Below are 15,835 nucleotides of genomic sequence, written 5' to 3'. Positions count from 1 at the left end.
GGAAACCTCTACCCTGTACCCGTGAATGTGAATTTTTTGATGAGGAATCCTCAGTTGTGGGTGGATGAACTTAAGTACCTCTTAAAATCCAAACACCTCCACCTTTCCCAATTCAACCCCATACTCCCCAAGCATGACTGGTCCCAAGGGGAAGGTTGATCTCAGTTATTAGAGGCTGGGGCAGGTGCCCAACCCCGGCGCTGTTGCTAGAGAGCTGGCTCCCTCCCACAGCATCATCTTTGGGTCTGCAAAGTGGCATCATCTCTTTTTAAAAGCCCCACGGTTTCCTTTTGTGAGGGAGGCAGTGGTTGGTGTCACCCTGTTTTCCTCATCGTTTTGGGCATCTCTCAGGGAAGTGATTGAAAGGCGAGGAGCGGTCGGCCCCACCTTCCTGCCCGAGGGGAGAAACGCTAGGTACTGGGGTGGGTGGTTTAATAACATGTTCTTCTGGAGACAAGATGTTCAGAGGGGAGGTGTGTTTAAGGAAATATTTGCCTTTTTGGGGGTTTTATGTCTTCCTTCCTTTTATTTATTTATTTCTTTTTAAATAACAGGGGGAAAATAGCCCTCACACTTCTGCCTGCCTTTCAAATAGGCTTTTAAGCATCCCAGCTCCTTCTTGCTATGAAAGAAGAGGCATCTTCCAAATTGGAGTCAAGCATCTGGCCATGGCAATGGTGTCATCCCCGTGGGCTGGCTCCAAGTGGGGTGGCAACGTGGGTGGCTCTGCTCAGGGACACTTGCACAAGGGACTTGCTCAAAGTCATGGGTGAATCGGCAGATGCGAGAACAGGGACCCAGCATCTCCCCTGTGAGGAAAGGCTGAGTGAGCTGGGGCTGTGCAGCCTGGAGAGAAGAAGCCTGAGAGGGGATCTGATCAATGGGGATCAATAGCTGAAGGGTGGGACACAGGGGGACATGGGCAGCCTCTTCTCAGTGGCTGTGGGGACAGGACAAGGGGCGATGGGCTCAAGTTGGAGCACAGGGAGTTCCCCACCAATCTGGGGAAGAACTTCTTCCCAGTGAGGGTGAGGGAGCCCTGGGACAGGCTGCCCAGGGGGTGTGGAGTCTCCTTCTCTGGAGAGATTCCAGCCCCATCTGGACACCGACCTGTGTGACCTGTCCTAGGGACCCTGCTTTGGCAGGGGGTTGGACCTGATGATCTCTGGAGGTCCCTTCCAACCCCTCCAGCTCTGTGATTCTGTGATCCCTATGCCCCCAAAATAACAACACAGTTAAGGAACAGGAGCTGTCAATCACCAATCTGCATAGCCCATAGGAAGTGCCTGCAATATTTTGACAGATCAGGGCAATCTCACACGCATGTGTTAATTGCCTCATTATGACCAGGCACAGATAAACCTGGGGGGGGTATGGGAGGGGGGAAATAAATCACATATATTTATGGCCTGATGGATGTAGCAGGCAGGTCTACACACATGGGACTGTGGGTAGATGCAGAGGGAGAAGAGCCAGCCCACCCCCGGTGCTGTCTCTGCAGCCTGGAGCGGGGATTGGGAAAGAGGAGCAGGTAGGAAAGCAGCAGAGCCAAAGCATCTGTCCCTCAGGTGATGAGGTGCCCCAGGCAGGGGAGGGAAGGAGTTGGTGGTAGAAAATAAATCAAGATAAGCAAGGCTGTTGAGACCTCCTGCTGACTCCTTCTCCTGCCGTGGACAGCAGGCTGGGGTGACCAGAGATGCTGAGCACCCCAAATCCAGGTCCAGCCACCTCTAGGATGTTTTGCTGGAAGGTGCAGGATGGAGTGAGAGGGATGCCATGTTGGGGTGGTGGGACCTGGCCATGGAGGGGAGGGTGTTCAACCCGAAGGCCTGCCCCTGGGCTTGCAGCCCCAAACCTCTCACAGGCTGAGCGAAGGGGGGAACTGGAGATATGGCTTGTTTTGCCTGGGAAAAATGCCATTTTGAGACTGCAGAGATCAGCCAGAGCCTCAGGCTCCTTCCTCCGTCACACTGAATGCAGAATCAGCATGGCATAAGGGGGTGGGGGGGGGAGGGTGGGAGAGGTGGGCAGCCACTCTGTGCTCCCCGACTTTCCCTGGGGCACTCCCATCTCTGCTGGGTGGCAACGCTGGGGAGAGCCCAGCGCTGCTTCGCACACTGACAGGAAACGTGGTCAGGAGCCAGCTCCTTCCCATGGGAAGAAGTCACAGCGAAGAGAAGGCCAAGCAACGCACTTTTTTTAAGACAAAATGCCCCAAGAATCACAATAAAAATATAAAAATGCTGAAATATAAATATATAAATATGTAAAATATAAATATAGTAGAAGATACTTGTGTACAAAAGCTAAAATATTAAAATGCTGCATGTTACGGTAATGAAGCTACATGACAGCATCCAATTAAAGGCCAAAATTGCCATCTCCCTGCTAAGACTCAGGTCGTGAAGCATTTTTCCCACAGGTAGGGCGGATGGGAATGGGACATCTCCAGCCCTGCTGTACCTCTGGCCCAGGAGCCACGCACTGCACAAGCCTGGACTCTTCCTGGCAGCCTTTATCTCCTCCTAGGGCCCAGCTCTGTGGGGTGTTATCACTGCAGAAGAGGAAGGAAATGGGAGAGGGAAGTGCTGTGATGAGGAGTCACAGAATTGTCTTGGTTGGAAGGGACCCTTTAGATCATCAAGTCCAACCATCACCCTAACCTGCCACTCACCACTAAACCATGTCCCTCAGCACCACATCTAGCTGTCTTTCAAATACCTCCAGGGATGGAGACTCCACCACTTCCCTGGGCAGCCCGTTCTGTGAAGAAGTGTTTCCTAATCTCCAATCTAAACCTCCCCTGGTGTAACTTGGTGCCATTTCCTCTTGTCCTGTCACTTGTCACTAGGGAGAAAGGGTCAGCCCCCACCTCTCCACAACCTTCCTTCAGGTAGCTGTAGAGAGCAATTACATCTCCCTTCAGGTTCCCTTTCTCCAAACTAAACACCCCCAGGTCTCTCACCCTTATGCTCCTCAGCATTTACTCTCCAGTCCCCTCACCAGCCTCGTTGCCCTTCTCTTGACACGTCCCAGCACCTCAGTGTGAGGGGCCCAAACCTGGACACAGGACTCCAGGTGGGGCCTCACCAGTGCTGGGGTCAGGGGGTCAGTGGCTTCCCAAGTCCTTCCTACCACACTGTTCTTAATCCAGGCCATGATGCCATTGGCCTTCTTGGCCACCTGGACACACTGGCTCACAGTCCTGCTGGCTCACAGGACTCCTGCTACTGGCTTTGAGTGATGCTGAGACCCAGGGGCAGGATCCTGTCCCACCTCAGGTCTGGCACATCTTTGCTGAGATCCAGCACTCCTCCCATTTTCATTTCCACTAGTGAATGCAGGCAATATTTATGTATTTGTGGAGTCTCCATCTCTGGAGATATTCAAAACCTGCCTGGACACTGTCCTGTGCAACCTTCTCAAGGTGATCCTGCCCTGACAGGGGGGGTTGGACATAGTGATCTCCAGAGGTTCCTGACAAACCCTGTCATTCTGTGATTTTCTATACATACGACTCAATGATCTCTTGAGGGCCCTTCCAACCCCTAAAACTCTGTGAATCTGTGAATCTCTGTGATCTATTGAGTATGCTTCTGTTTCTGCTAAATGCCAAGTGAGAGTTTCACAGAGTCACAGAATCACAGGGGTTGGAAGGGACCTCCAGAGATCAAGTCCAACCCCCTGCCAAAGCAGGGTCCCTAGGACAGGTCACACGGGTCGGTGTCCAGATGGGGCTGGAATCTCTCCAGAGAAGGAGACTCCATACCCCCTGGGCAGCCTGTCCCAGGGCTCCCTCACCCTTACTGTGCAAAAGTAAGGGTGACACCTCTCTCTCTGATATTTCAGTTTTGTATCGTTGGTTTTCAAGGGCTGTATTATACTGGAGGAGGCTTGGACTTAAAAGGAGATGTGACAACAAAGCAACCAAAAAAACCCCCAAAACCAAAGACAATAAAGAAGCAGAGTGGGCTTTTGAGGAGCAAAGCGCCCTGGATGGGCTTCGGGTCACCCAGAGAGTGCTTGTCATGGGCAGCTTGCAATGGCGCTGTGGTCCTTGGCTTGTATCTGGGATGTTCAGCCTGGAGAAGAAGAGGCTGAGGGGAGACCTTCTCCCCACCTCCCCTGCCCTGCCAGGAGGGTGCAGAGAGGTGGGCGATGGTCTCTTCAGCCAGGGGACAGGAGATGGGACAAGGGGCAATGGGCTCAAGCTGCCCCAGGGCAGGGTCAGCTCAGCTGGGAGGGAAAAGTTCTTCCCTGGCAGAGTTGTCAGGGCCTGGCACAGGCTGCCCAGGGAGGGGGCTGAGTCCCCACCCCTGGGTGTGTTTAACAGAGGGGAGATGAGGTGCTCAGGGATCTGGTTTAGCACAGGACAGGAACGGTTGGACTCAATGAGCTTAAAGGTCTTTTCCAACCTGGTGATTCTACGATTCCATGTCACCCATGCTCAGACAGGTGGTGAGGTTAGACCCCAGCATCACAGCTGAGACTCCTGCCTACCTCTGCCTGCCCCTGCCTACACATCTCCATTTGCACTGATGTGGCAAAGCATCATCCTTCCCAATAAAGGAAGGATTTTTACCCAAAAAGGGGGTAAATCTCAGCTTCCCCTAATCCCCCCTTTCCCCTGTTGCAGATGCAGGTGCCTAAATATACTGGGGGAACTCTCCATTCACCCACAGGCAACGTGGGGTGTGGGGGAAGTGGTCCTCTCTATGAGTAACATCTCCCAGCATAGTTCTTTTATTAAAATGGGGTTTCCATGTTGAGAAAGTAATGAATGAGAGTTTTAAGCATGCCCATAAATGCAATGTTTCAGCATGTCCTCTGCAGAATACATTTATTTTAGGTGCCCTCCACCCCTTCCCCCTCTAACCCCTCCCTCCTCTACCCCCTCCCCCCCCCCCCCCAACTTTATTTCAACAATGTGGTAATTTTCTGTAATAAAATGGGATTTGGGGGTTTAACTGCATGCCATCCACCCAGCATTTGCATATGTGTGTGTGTATGTGTGTGTGTGTTTGTGTATGCCCTGGTGACATTTGTCACCATCAGATGCTATTTTTAGGCCTGCTATTCTCGAGGACCCCACCCTTGGCTTGGGGAGGGGAAGGGGGGAGTGCAGGAGGAGGGAGGGAGGGGAGGGAAGCGGGAGGAAGGAAAACGTCAGCCTCAGCACACTTCCAGCCTGTGGCCATCAACCTCCCCGGAGGCATGGGAACCATAAGGTCATTTCTCAGGCTGGCTGAGCTCTGGAGCTGTCAAACCACCCTGCAGAGCTAAAAAAATGCAAATGCATGCAAATGAATGGGCTGCTTCTCTCTTCCTCTCCCCCCCCCTCCTTGCAAACCCCCATCCCCACCCCCCTCCACATTTAAATGACATGAATCACCTTCAGTTTTGCCAGCATCCTGTGAAGTTACCAGCTTGCCTAAGTGCTTCTGTTAACAGAAACCCATCTCGTGAGGACCAGGAAGAGGGGGGGGGGGGGGGTTGGAAGAAAGGAAAAAGGAGTCAGTTCCCACCAAAAGGAGCTGTACCTCGTTTTACTTTGTAATCACATATTCCCCATCTCCCCACCTCATTTTTTTTTCCCCCCCTTGCTTCCTTGACGCCGAGCGAATGACTACAAAAATTAGGGAGGACACAGTAGAGTGTCTGGGGAATAAAAAAAAACAAAAAAACAAAAAAAAAACCTCCATAAAAACAATTGTCAGGGTAGTGGAATATCCTGCTTTTTCTCATCTTTTGCACTTGGGGTGATCTGGCAGCAAAAAAAGATCAAGATGGCTTTGTCGGGAGGCACGGCCCTTCACGCAAGGGGCTCCCTTTAAACACTAATGCTCCTTCCAGAGGAAAATAAATTAGTGGAAGATAAATACAGCAGTAGAAATTTAATTGCTCGTGCTTATTATTAAGGATGCAAAGCCCCCCCTCCTAAAAAGGAAGCCCTCCTTTTCCTCCCTGGCTGGGGTTATTTATTGCCTTGCTCTCCACCTGAGGAGCACACCGGGTTTACTTCCATTTACCGGCGATTTTCAAGGAGGATTTGATATGGAGCCGGTGGGGCTGGTAGAGGAGCGTAGCTAGTTAACATGGTTAAGCACAGCACACTGTAATGAATCAATTTGTTTCAGACAACAGACATAATTAGCGTGGAGCTAATGGGCACACCAGGGGAGGCAGGGCCTGAGCATCATTCCTCTGGCCGAGAAAACATTGGTGGCTGGAGCTGAAAGGGGAGGGGGGCATAAGGAGGGTGTGATTCCCAGCTCCTCTCCCCATCTCTGGGCCTGTGGAGGTGGCTGAAGAAGGCTTCCTGTGGTAAGGACTGCCCCCCAGCACCTCAAGAGGCTTCTCTAGCTAAGGGAGAGCTTGTCCCCCATCCTGGCATTGCTCCCACCAGGCTGCTGGTCCATGACGCTTCCCTGGGATGTGCTCACTGGATCCCAAGCAGTGAGTCCTCAGCAGCACTAATAAGGTGTGAGGGAGGTATCTGCCAGGTCTTAGCTGGAAATTGACCCTGTGGAGGGAAGAGAAGGGAGATGGTGTTCCCCTTCCCATGGGAATGTTAGCTGCAGAGTCAGACCCCTATGCAGCTCCCCAGTTTCCCCCAAGGGTTACTGGCTTGCTGACCAAGGTGAAGCAAGGATTCCCCTGGATGACCTCCATCAGACCAGCTTCTTTCTATCCCCAAAGAATGCTGGCTAGGTCCTCACATCTGGTGGGAAGGAAGTTTGGAGTCAGGGCAGCCAGGAACTGAGCAGGGAAAGACACAGTGTGTGGTGACCGATCCCAGGAGAGACGTGGAGGTGGCATGGGGTGGGACTGGGAACCTGCCAGAGATGCAGAGGCAGGGACTGGGAACCTACCTGATGGTCTCAGCCTTGCAAAAGGGGCCAGAGTGGGGCTGCAGTTTTACTTATGTATTCCCTGGGCTCTCTTGGAGATAAACACTTGGCTGTGAACCTGAGTGTCTACCTGCAGTGGGGCCACGAGCTGGAGCTCGTAGAGGTGACACTGCATGAGCACATGCTCTGTGTCCTGGGGGCTTCCAAAGGGTGAGTGTGTTCAAAGTTACTCTGGCTGTTTGATGTATTCTGTGTGTGATGGGATTAATGTATTCATCGCCTGCTGGAGGAAGTTGCTCTCCTTTCCTGGGATTTCTCATGTGGAAGGGCTGCTGGAGCCATGTGAAAGAGGAAACATCTTACAGATAAAAAAAAAAAAAAAAAAGTCCAAAAAAAAAAATCAGGTTTTCCTTTTGGGTGTGGGCTTTTTGTTTCTAAATTTCCCTTTGAAGGTGGAGCTGTTCTGGCAGGGGAAGGTGCCTGCCAGATGCACAGGGCATTTGATACCATGCTAACAAGTCCAAACAGGGAATGGAGCAAGCTCAGCTCATGGGTGAAGATAGCAGCCAGCCATCTGCCTCTGGCCAAGCCCTTGCTCCCTGGTTGGGTTCCTGTTTGTCTCTCTTTGAGAGGTTAGGTACCCTGGGACACACAACTTCTGGTTTGCCTCACCCGTTCCCGCATCCCTTGGGAAGACATCCCTGTGTGGGTTGTCCATGTGCTGAGGGGACATGAGATAGACAGCTTCCAGGCATAAAGTAGCAGGGTGGGGACGCAGAACCAGAGACCATCAGGTCCATAAGGACCACAGTCCCACTGCAGCAAACATTCATGACCTATTTGGGATGTTCAGTTGTACCAGTCCCCAAAAACAGTTGCGTAGATGAGATGGGCACTCCCTGGCTTGTCTTGTTTAAGCAGTGTAGGTACTAGCTGTTGGTAGTGTGAAGCAAGACAATGTCACCCTTTCCTCACATAGCTCCTGGTAGGGCAAATCCAATGTGTGCCTGGAAGGATGCTGGCTCTGGGAGGATGTAGAAGAATTGTGATGGGGAGGTAGTGATTGCACAAGGCTCCTGAGGGAGGCATGTGGAAGAGAAGAGGGAGCTTGTGGTGGCTATGGAAAGGTGAATGGGGGGGATACAAGAAGAGGAGGATGGAGAGAAAAAGGGAGATGAAGAGATGTGGAGGGAAGCAAAGGTTAAAGGAAGGAGTTGAAGGTGTCATGGAGATGCACTGGGGTGGAGCAAGCAGGAGGTGATTAAGTAGGTCCAAATGGCATAAGGGAGTACGTTAAGGTACATTGATTGGGAATTCCCTGCTCATTCCCTACTGTTTGTGTTTTGTCCTAGGGCACTAAATGAGAATATGGCCAATGGCATTGAAGATCTTATTGGGATCCCATTCCCAAACCACAGCAGTGAAGTTTTATGTGGCTTAAACGAACAGCGTCATGATGGTCTCCTCTGCGATGTCATCCTCATTGTACAGGACCAGGAGTACCGGACCCACCGGTCCGTCCTCGCTGCCTGTAGCAAGTACTTCAAAAAACTCTTCACTACTGGCACTTTAACAGACCAGCCCTATGTTTACGAGATTGACTTTGTCAAGCCTGAAGCACTTTCTGCCATCCTCGAGTTTGCCTACACCTCAACCCTCACCATCACCACCTCAAACGTCAAGCACATCCTCAGTGCTGCCAAGATGCTGGAGATCCAGTGCATTATCAACGTATGCCTTGAAATCATGGAGCCCGACAGAGAGGCGGAAGAGGAAGATGACAAAGAAGATGAGGACGATGACGAAGATGACGATGAAGATGAGGAGGAAGAGGAGGAGGAGGAGGAAGTGGAGGATTTTGTCAATCAGGAGAACCTAACTGACGTCCAAGAAGTAAGCTGTCACCAAAGCCCTTCTAAGTCTGATCTTACTGAAGAAGCGTATACAGAAGCACCTAAAGACTTTCCAAATCACTACCCAGCCAATAACTCCTCTGGACACTTAGGTGTGATACGAGACTTCTCCATCGAGTCTTTGCTAAGGGAAAACCTGTACCCTAAGGCGAACATCCCAGAAAGGAGGCCAGCACTCTCTCCTTTTGCCCCCAGCTTCTTCCCCCACCTATGGAATGCCAACTTCGGCTCCTTCTCCCAGCCTGAGGAGCCACAAGTAGACAATGGCCCCTTGGATCTGGTGATCAATAAGAGGAAGATCAAGGAAGAGGAGGAGAAGGAAGACCTGCCTCCACCTCCTTTCCCTAATGACTTCTTCAAGGACATGTTTACCAACACTCCAGCCGCTCCCTTAGGGCACATTAAGGCAGAGACTGACTACAGCGCTTATCTCAATTTCCTAAGCGCTACCCAGTTTGGAGGAGTTTTTCCCCCGTGGCCCCTGGAGGAAGAGAGGAAGATAAAGCCCAAGGCGTCCCAGCAATGTCCTATCTGTAACAAAGTCATCATGGGGGCTGGCAAGCTGCCCAGGCACATGAGGACCCACACGGGAGAGAAGCCCTATATGTGCAATATCTGTGAAGTCCGCTTTACCAGGTGTGCACTGGTTACCTCCAGCATGCGTGGCCTCTGAGGGCGTGGGGTTGGTGGTGGTTGAAGGGGCTGTGCCATGACATATGACTCTTTCCCAAGCTACACATCTTTTTTTTTTTCCCCCAAAAAAAGCAGATAAGAAAGCAGGGTTATGACCTTTGTCCTCTCAGGGAAAACATAAAAAAGAGGGAGGAGGGATGTAAAGGAGGAGGGTGGAGGAAGAAAACGGGAGCTACTGATTTTGTAGGGTTGTTGGTCACACCCACATCTCACTGGATCCACCCGCTCACTGGGCAAAGGCTGAAATAGGTAACAGGATATTTTCAACCCCAGTGTAGGTCACCACAGTTGGACCAGAAGGAGCTGGGAAAGAGATGGCCAAACCATCCAAGGAGGCTTCATCTCTAATGTGCTGGGAGATGCGTTGAGTTGGGAGGGCTGCAGGATGTAATTAGTTTGGTCTCAGTGCAGACCACAACCAAGCTGCACATGTTTAGACACGATGGTGTCTGGACTTCCTGAGGTTGGAGTGATCCTAATTATTATAGGCTAGTAGTGAGGTGGGTGTCAGCCTCTTTTCCCAGGTAACGAGCAATAGGATGAGAGGAAATGGTCTAGATGGGTTTAGATGGGATATTAGGAAAAATTTATTCCCTGAAATCGTTGTTAAGCACTGGAACAGGCTGCCCAGGGAAGTGGTGGAGTCAGCATCCCTGGAAGTACTTAAAAGACAGGCAGATGTGGTGCTGAGGGACATGGCTTAGTGGTGGGCTTGGCAGTGCTGGGTTAATGGGTGGACTCTTTCTTAAGGGTCTTTTCCAACCAAAATGAGTCTGTGGTCCATCAGCCCAGATATTGGCTGCCCAAAAGCCTGGCACCTCAACTCCCTCCATGTCCAATGGAAAGAGATCAGCACCCTCAGAGAGGGAGTTGAAGAACAGGGATGAGTAGAAGCATCATCCCCGACAACGAAGAGGACCTGTGGGGCTTAGATCACCTAACTGTTAGGTATCTCAAGCGAGGTGAGACCAGCCCCAACATGGGCTGCTCCAAGGCAGTGTGACCAACCAGATCCCCCCCTGGTATCAGTGTTCTTACAGTCCCAGCCTTTGCACCTCTCTGGACCCCAGCCAAGCCCTTGGGGACAGTAAATCGGAGCTGGCTACTCAAATCTAACGCTACAGCCTGCAACCCTTCCCTGAAAAGCTGGGCAAATTTAATCGGCGAGCAGAGGCAGATAGATTCCTGGACCTGCTCTTGCTGGGTATAATTAATATCTAATGAGTACAATCTTTACCATAATAATAAAGCTTTCTGACAAGAGCATGGTATTTCAGCTCCTGGCTGCATGTGAGAGAAGGGAGCCCTATTAGGCTGGGGCGAGCAAACCAGAGGGAAATAATATGCACAGTAGGCAAAGCCGAGCTCCCTGACAATGGCCGGACACCTGGGGTGCTCCCACATTCAGCCTGTCTTTTCTTCTTCCGTCCCTGTGATAATTTTCGAGTGGAAGTTATGCAGATGATGAGGATTTGACCTGAAAATAAATTTCCATGCTCCGCTCCATTAACGCAGCAGACATCGTATTATCATGCGGGGAGCGTCGTGCCTGGGGCGGGCGATGTGAGCCAGCTCACCCTGGTATCTGCAGGGGGGAAAGGCCATTGCCCGGTGATAATTCCTGCCTGTGGGAATTTGGATCCGGCTCCCGCTGGTGTGACATCCCCAGGTTAGCCCTGGGTCGTCACCTCCAGACATGGGGTTTCTGCTGGGTGGAGCGGGGTGGGTTCAGAGCCGTGAGTGTGGCTGCATCCTGTCGGGACCTCCACCATCCTGGGTTCCCTGTCGCTTTCTGGGGTGGGATGCTGCGGGTGCCAATCACAGGCGAGGAAATAGCGCGGTTGGACCCGTCACCAACACCTTCCCTGTAATGGAAATGCGATTGCTCAGCCCTCCCAGCCGACTCCTGAAGTCCTTTACAGGCAAAGGCAGCGTTGCTGGCTTCACTTGGGGAAACTGAGGCACGGGCGGGGTGTTGGTGTTGACTCAGAGTCACTGCGGAGGGTAGTACAAGGGCTCAGGTGAGAGTTCAGGCATCCTGATGCCTAGTCCAGACAGGGTAAATGAGCATCCTGGAGGTTCACAGAATCATAGGGGTTGGAAGGGACCTCAAGAGATCATCGGGTCCAACCCCCCTGCCAAAGCAGGGTCCCTGGGACAGGTCACACAGTTAGGAAAGGTTAAAAGCTCCACGCAGAGGTGGCCCAGCATGGCCCATTTCTAACACAGGGTTCAACCCAGCAGCTTCTATGTCCCCCTCATATGCTCAAAATAAATTAAAAGCCTAGGAGGTAGGAGGACTCTAGCCCAAGAAAATGCCCACAGACAAAACTGGTGATGAACCAACTGTGCAGCCTCTTATCAGCGTTCCTGAAAAATGAAGCCCTTTGTTTGGGTCACCCTGTACAGCGCTGAAGGCTGGAGGGTCTTTTCGTCCTGCTGACACCCGGGAGCCAAGGGAACATTTCAAGTCACCGCTCTTTTTTTAGCTGCAGTTTAGAAGTGTTTTGAACAGCAGGCGGCTGTTTGGGTTTGTTTGAGGTTTGTTGGGGTTTTTTCTTTTGGTGGGGGAGGTTTAGCCGCTTCCAGCATTACTCCAACACAAGGACTCTCCTTTAGGGAAAAGAGTGTTTAAGCAGCCAGCGTGGAGTGATTGAGATGTAGACAGAGATATTTCTGCCGGGGTTTCCTGCACACCGCCACTTGCCTTACGTGTTGTTTTGCTCTCTGGGAGGAATCTCAGGGAGGAATCTCACGCTTCCTGAAAGCAGCAGCATCGGGCGCACACCCACGGCAGTGAGCAGTGCCTTTGCAAGCCCAGACGTTCCCTCCCCGGGGTCCCCAGGGATCTGAGGATACAGGGAAGCAGAGGTCCCCAAATGGGGTTTCCGTGGGAATCAGTCCTTTGCATTATTTTTGTGCTTGAGGAGCTGTGAAGGATCAAATTTAACTGGAGTGGGAATAGAGAAAACACATTTTCCTGGTTGGGGAGTTCCCCCAACCTCCTTTTGCATCAGTGGGATCCTGCATCCCACGGCAAGCACCCCACAGGCACCTGGACCTGCCGCTCCTGACTCCCAGGGACATCTGATCGCAGGAACCGGCACTTCATTTAATAGCTCATTAATTTTTTTTCCTTAAACAAAGGCTGCTCAGCTTCTAGCCTGCCGTTTTGCCCTGCTAAAAAAGCCGGAGAAAACTGCAAATATTTCACCTTTCCCACCAAGACAACCACGGAGTGCTGAAGGAGAAACTGTTCCAGCCGGAAAGGTTAACATTATTTGTTCCTATTATTTGTGTTGTGACAGCTCGCAGAGCCCTAATCGCTCTCCTAATGCAATTGCATTAAGGTTATTCACACACACGGAGCGTGGTTCTCCTCCGGAGAGCCTGCGAGCCCAGCTCCCATCCTGCAAAACCCGTGTTTCCCCACGCCGTATCCTCCCCTGGGTGCCTCGCCACAGCTGGAGCATCTCCCCTCCCCAGCCTCTGAGATTCTCCAGGTAGAGCCATAAAAACCTCTCTTCCATCCCGCGGAGACGCTGCCAGGGCAGGGAGGATTGAGTTTCTCCCTGTCTTCTGCCAGAGATGGGTAACAGCCTGGAAAAAAAGAACCCCACAAAAACAAACCCGAGAAAACCAACCCTTTGCCTGTATTTACATTATACAGTCCTGGCACGCTGCATGTTTATTAGGGAAAGCGATCCTGCTAGGTGAAACATTACATATATAGGTTTAAATTATATTATAGGTGGGGCTGGTAGCTCTGCTTTTTATTAACGTTTCCCAACACTTCGCGTTACGAGCCCCTGCGTTCGCCTGCCCACGACTTTGCTGCTCATTATCCACTTGGGATGAAATTTTTCCACGCTGCTTTGTCTTCAGCCCTTGTGTGTGTGTGTGTGTGGAAGGGAGGGAAACGTGCCCTTGTTAAAACCCAGGGGTAGCAGCGGGAAGTGGGGTTTGGGCGCTGGCTACAGCCAACACCGACACACTGATGGTCACACCGCCTTTTTTTATGTGTTTAAATAAAGGGTAGATGAGGTACTCAGGGATCTGGTTCAGCACAGGACAGGAACGGTTGGGCTTGATGATCTTAAAGGTCTTTTCCAACCTGGTGATTCTGTGAAACACTATTTCAAGATGCTCACAGGCAGGTTGGGGGGGGTGGGGGGGGGTGGGATTAGGGCAAAGGTGGCATCTTGGAAGTTTTGGGGTCTCCACCTGCCAATGTAAATAAAATTTTTGTGGGGTTTTCTTGCTGCTTTTTTCTTTTTTTTCCCTGCACACTCACATGTTTTATATATAATAATGACATGACTCCATGTATTCCTAGCTGTGTTACTGATGTCTTGGAGGGACCATGCTGAAAATTTTTTGGGGAGGGCAGTACAAATTCCCCCACTTTGCTGTTTACTTTCTGAACTCCGCTCGTGCAACCCAGGCTCAGTTCAGTTGCTACTGGCTTGGCCTTTTACAATCATATGCCTTAGCTGTGATTTTTTTTATTTTTTTGGCAGGCTGTGGGATGAAATGTTGATTGGGCTATCAGCTTGGAAAGTATTCCTGCTGCTTTTAGATTGTTTCCCTGGAGGGGAGGGAAAAAAAAAAAAGCTGCTGTCTTTGCAAATGAGTGCTGTTGGGGTGGGAACTGTGCTGGATTTATAAACCTCCTATGAGATATGCGTGAGGCTGGATGGGTGCTGGCCGTGGAGAAGGTGCTCCCTGGACCTCTGCCTATGCTATGCTCCAAAGGAAAGCTCCAGAGACACCCAGTGGTCAGTGCAAGGATAAAAGGAGAGGAGAAATCCTCTCCAAGAGGGACTTTTCAAGCAGCGTTGCCCCACACTGCTGGGCTCCTGAAACTCAACCAATTCCCTCCTTTACAGGCAGGAATGCTGGTGTACTCCTTCAGATACTCCCATATGGATTTTTTAGGGTTTATTGCGGGTGTTTGTGTGTGTTTTCCTCCAGTTTTGGCTGTTCTGAAGTCATTGGGATGGAGTGCAAATTCCCAGCATGGAGGGCTGGGTCTGTGCGGTGCCACCCCAGGAACGAGGAGGTGAATGCATAGGCCAGCCTGCGAGAGCATCCGTACACTGCAGCTGTGCGGTGGCTGGAAGCCCTGGGACGAGCCTCCCCTCCTCCAAACACCTTCCCATCGCCCTTCCCTCCTCCTGATCCAATCCCAAAAACACATCCCTTCCCGCCCATGACACGTGACCGAGAGCCTTTTCTTTTGCAGGCAGGACAAGCTGAAAATCCACATGAGGAAGCACACAGGGGAGCGGCCGTACCTGTGCATCCACTGCAACGCCAAGTTCGTGCACAACTACGACCTGAAGAACCACATGCGCATCCACACCGGCGTCCGGCCCTACCAGTGCGAGTTCTGCTACAAGAGCTTCACCCGCTCCGACCACCTCCACCGCCACATCAAGCGCCAGAGCTGCCAGATCGCGCGACCCCGGCGAGGCCGCAAGCCAGCGGCCTGGAGGGCGGCTGGCTTGCTCTTTGCTCCCGGTGGCCCGCCGGTGGAGAAGAGCTTCATGATGCCACCGACGCTGGAGGAGATGAGCGGCCACCTCGGTGGGGCGGCCATGTGCCTTCCAGGCCCCAGCCCCAAGCACTTTTTGAGTGGGGCCACGAACCCCTTCAGCCTGCAGGAGCTGGAGAGCCAGTTTGAAGAAACCCAGATGAAGCTCTTCCGACGAGCCCAGCTGGACATGGAGAGGAATGCAGGCATCTTGGCCTTTGCCCTAGGCCATAACGAAAACCTCGCCGCCCAACCCTTCTTCCCCCTTCCTGATCCTTGGAGCACGGGCTTCAGCGGCTTGGCAGGGCTGGGCCACGTGGCTCCCATCTCAGAGCCGAGCAACTAAACCCACATCCAGTCCTGCCACGGGTCTGCTCCCTTCCCAACAGGGCGACTGGCTCCATCGCAGTCCCTGCCAGCTCTTTTCACATCATCTGGCTCCCAAGAAGCTCTTCATCCTTTTGCCATCATGGCCTGCTGTGGGGCTTGGGGCAGGGCTCCTTTCCTGGGGTGGGTGGGTTGGGTTGGTTCCGTGCCCCATGGCTGCTGGCACTTTAGACTCTGCGACGCACTTGGCTTTGGGGCCATGAGGCACTCACTGCCCCATCCAGCTGCCCACTGCTCATGGCTGTATCTGGGAAGGCCAGGCCAGGACTACTTCTCTCTTCAACGCTCCTGAAAAGATCACTTGCCTTAGTCCAGGGCATGGCCATCACCATGAGATGGCTCTTCTAGGGGAGATGTTCCCCATTTGTCTGTCACCCGCAGGGCCCACTGGACACAGACAAGCCGCCCAGACTTGGTTTTGATATGTTACATTCCTTAGCCCTTTGGGTTAAAAA

General features: G+C 52.0%; 1 protein-coding gene across 1 annotated transcript in view; it reads left to right on the top strand.

Annotated features, from left to right (window-relative positions):
* The window catches only part of ZBTB7C (zinc finger and BTB domain containing 7C), a gene marked incomplete at both ends in the record, with an annotated part of 110,531 nt that extends 95,192 nt beyond the window's left edge, over positions 1 to 15,339 (top strand). Inside the window, 2 exons of the mRNA XM_084278796.1 lie at positions 8,204 to 9,400; positions 14,703 to 15,339. Coding sequence (XP_084134922.1) covers positions 8,204 to 9,400; positions 14,703 to 15,339 — 1,834 coding nt within the window. The remainder of the gene's footprint in view (positions 1 to 8,203; positions 9,401 to 14,702) is intronic.
* Positions 15,340 to 15,835: the final 496 nt, after the last annotated feature.

This window comes from Gallinula chloropus (genome assembly GCF_964237585.1).
Source record: "Gallinula chloropus genome assembly, chromosome: Z".
NCBI lineage: Eukaryota > Metazoa > Chordata > Aves > Gruiformes > Rallidae > Gallinula > Gallinula chloropus.
The sequence above is the reverse complement of the archived record's forward strand: the minus strand, read 5'-3'. Positions and strand labels throughout refer to the sequence as shown.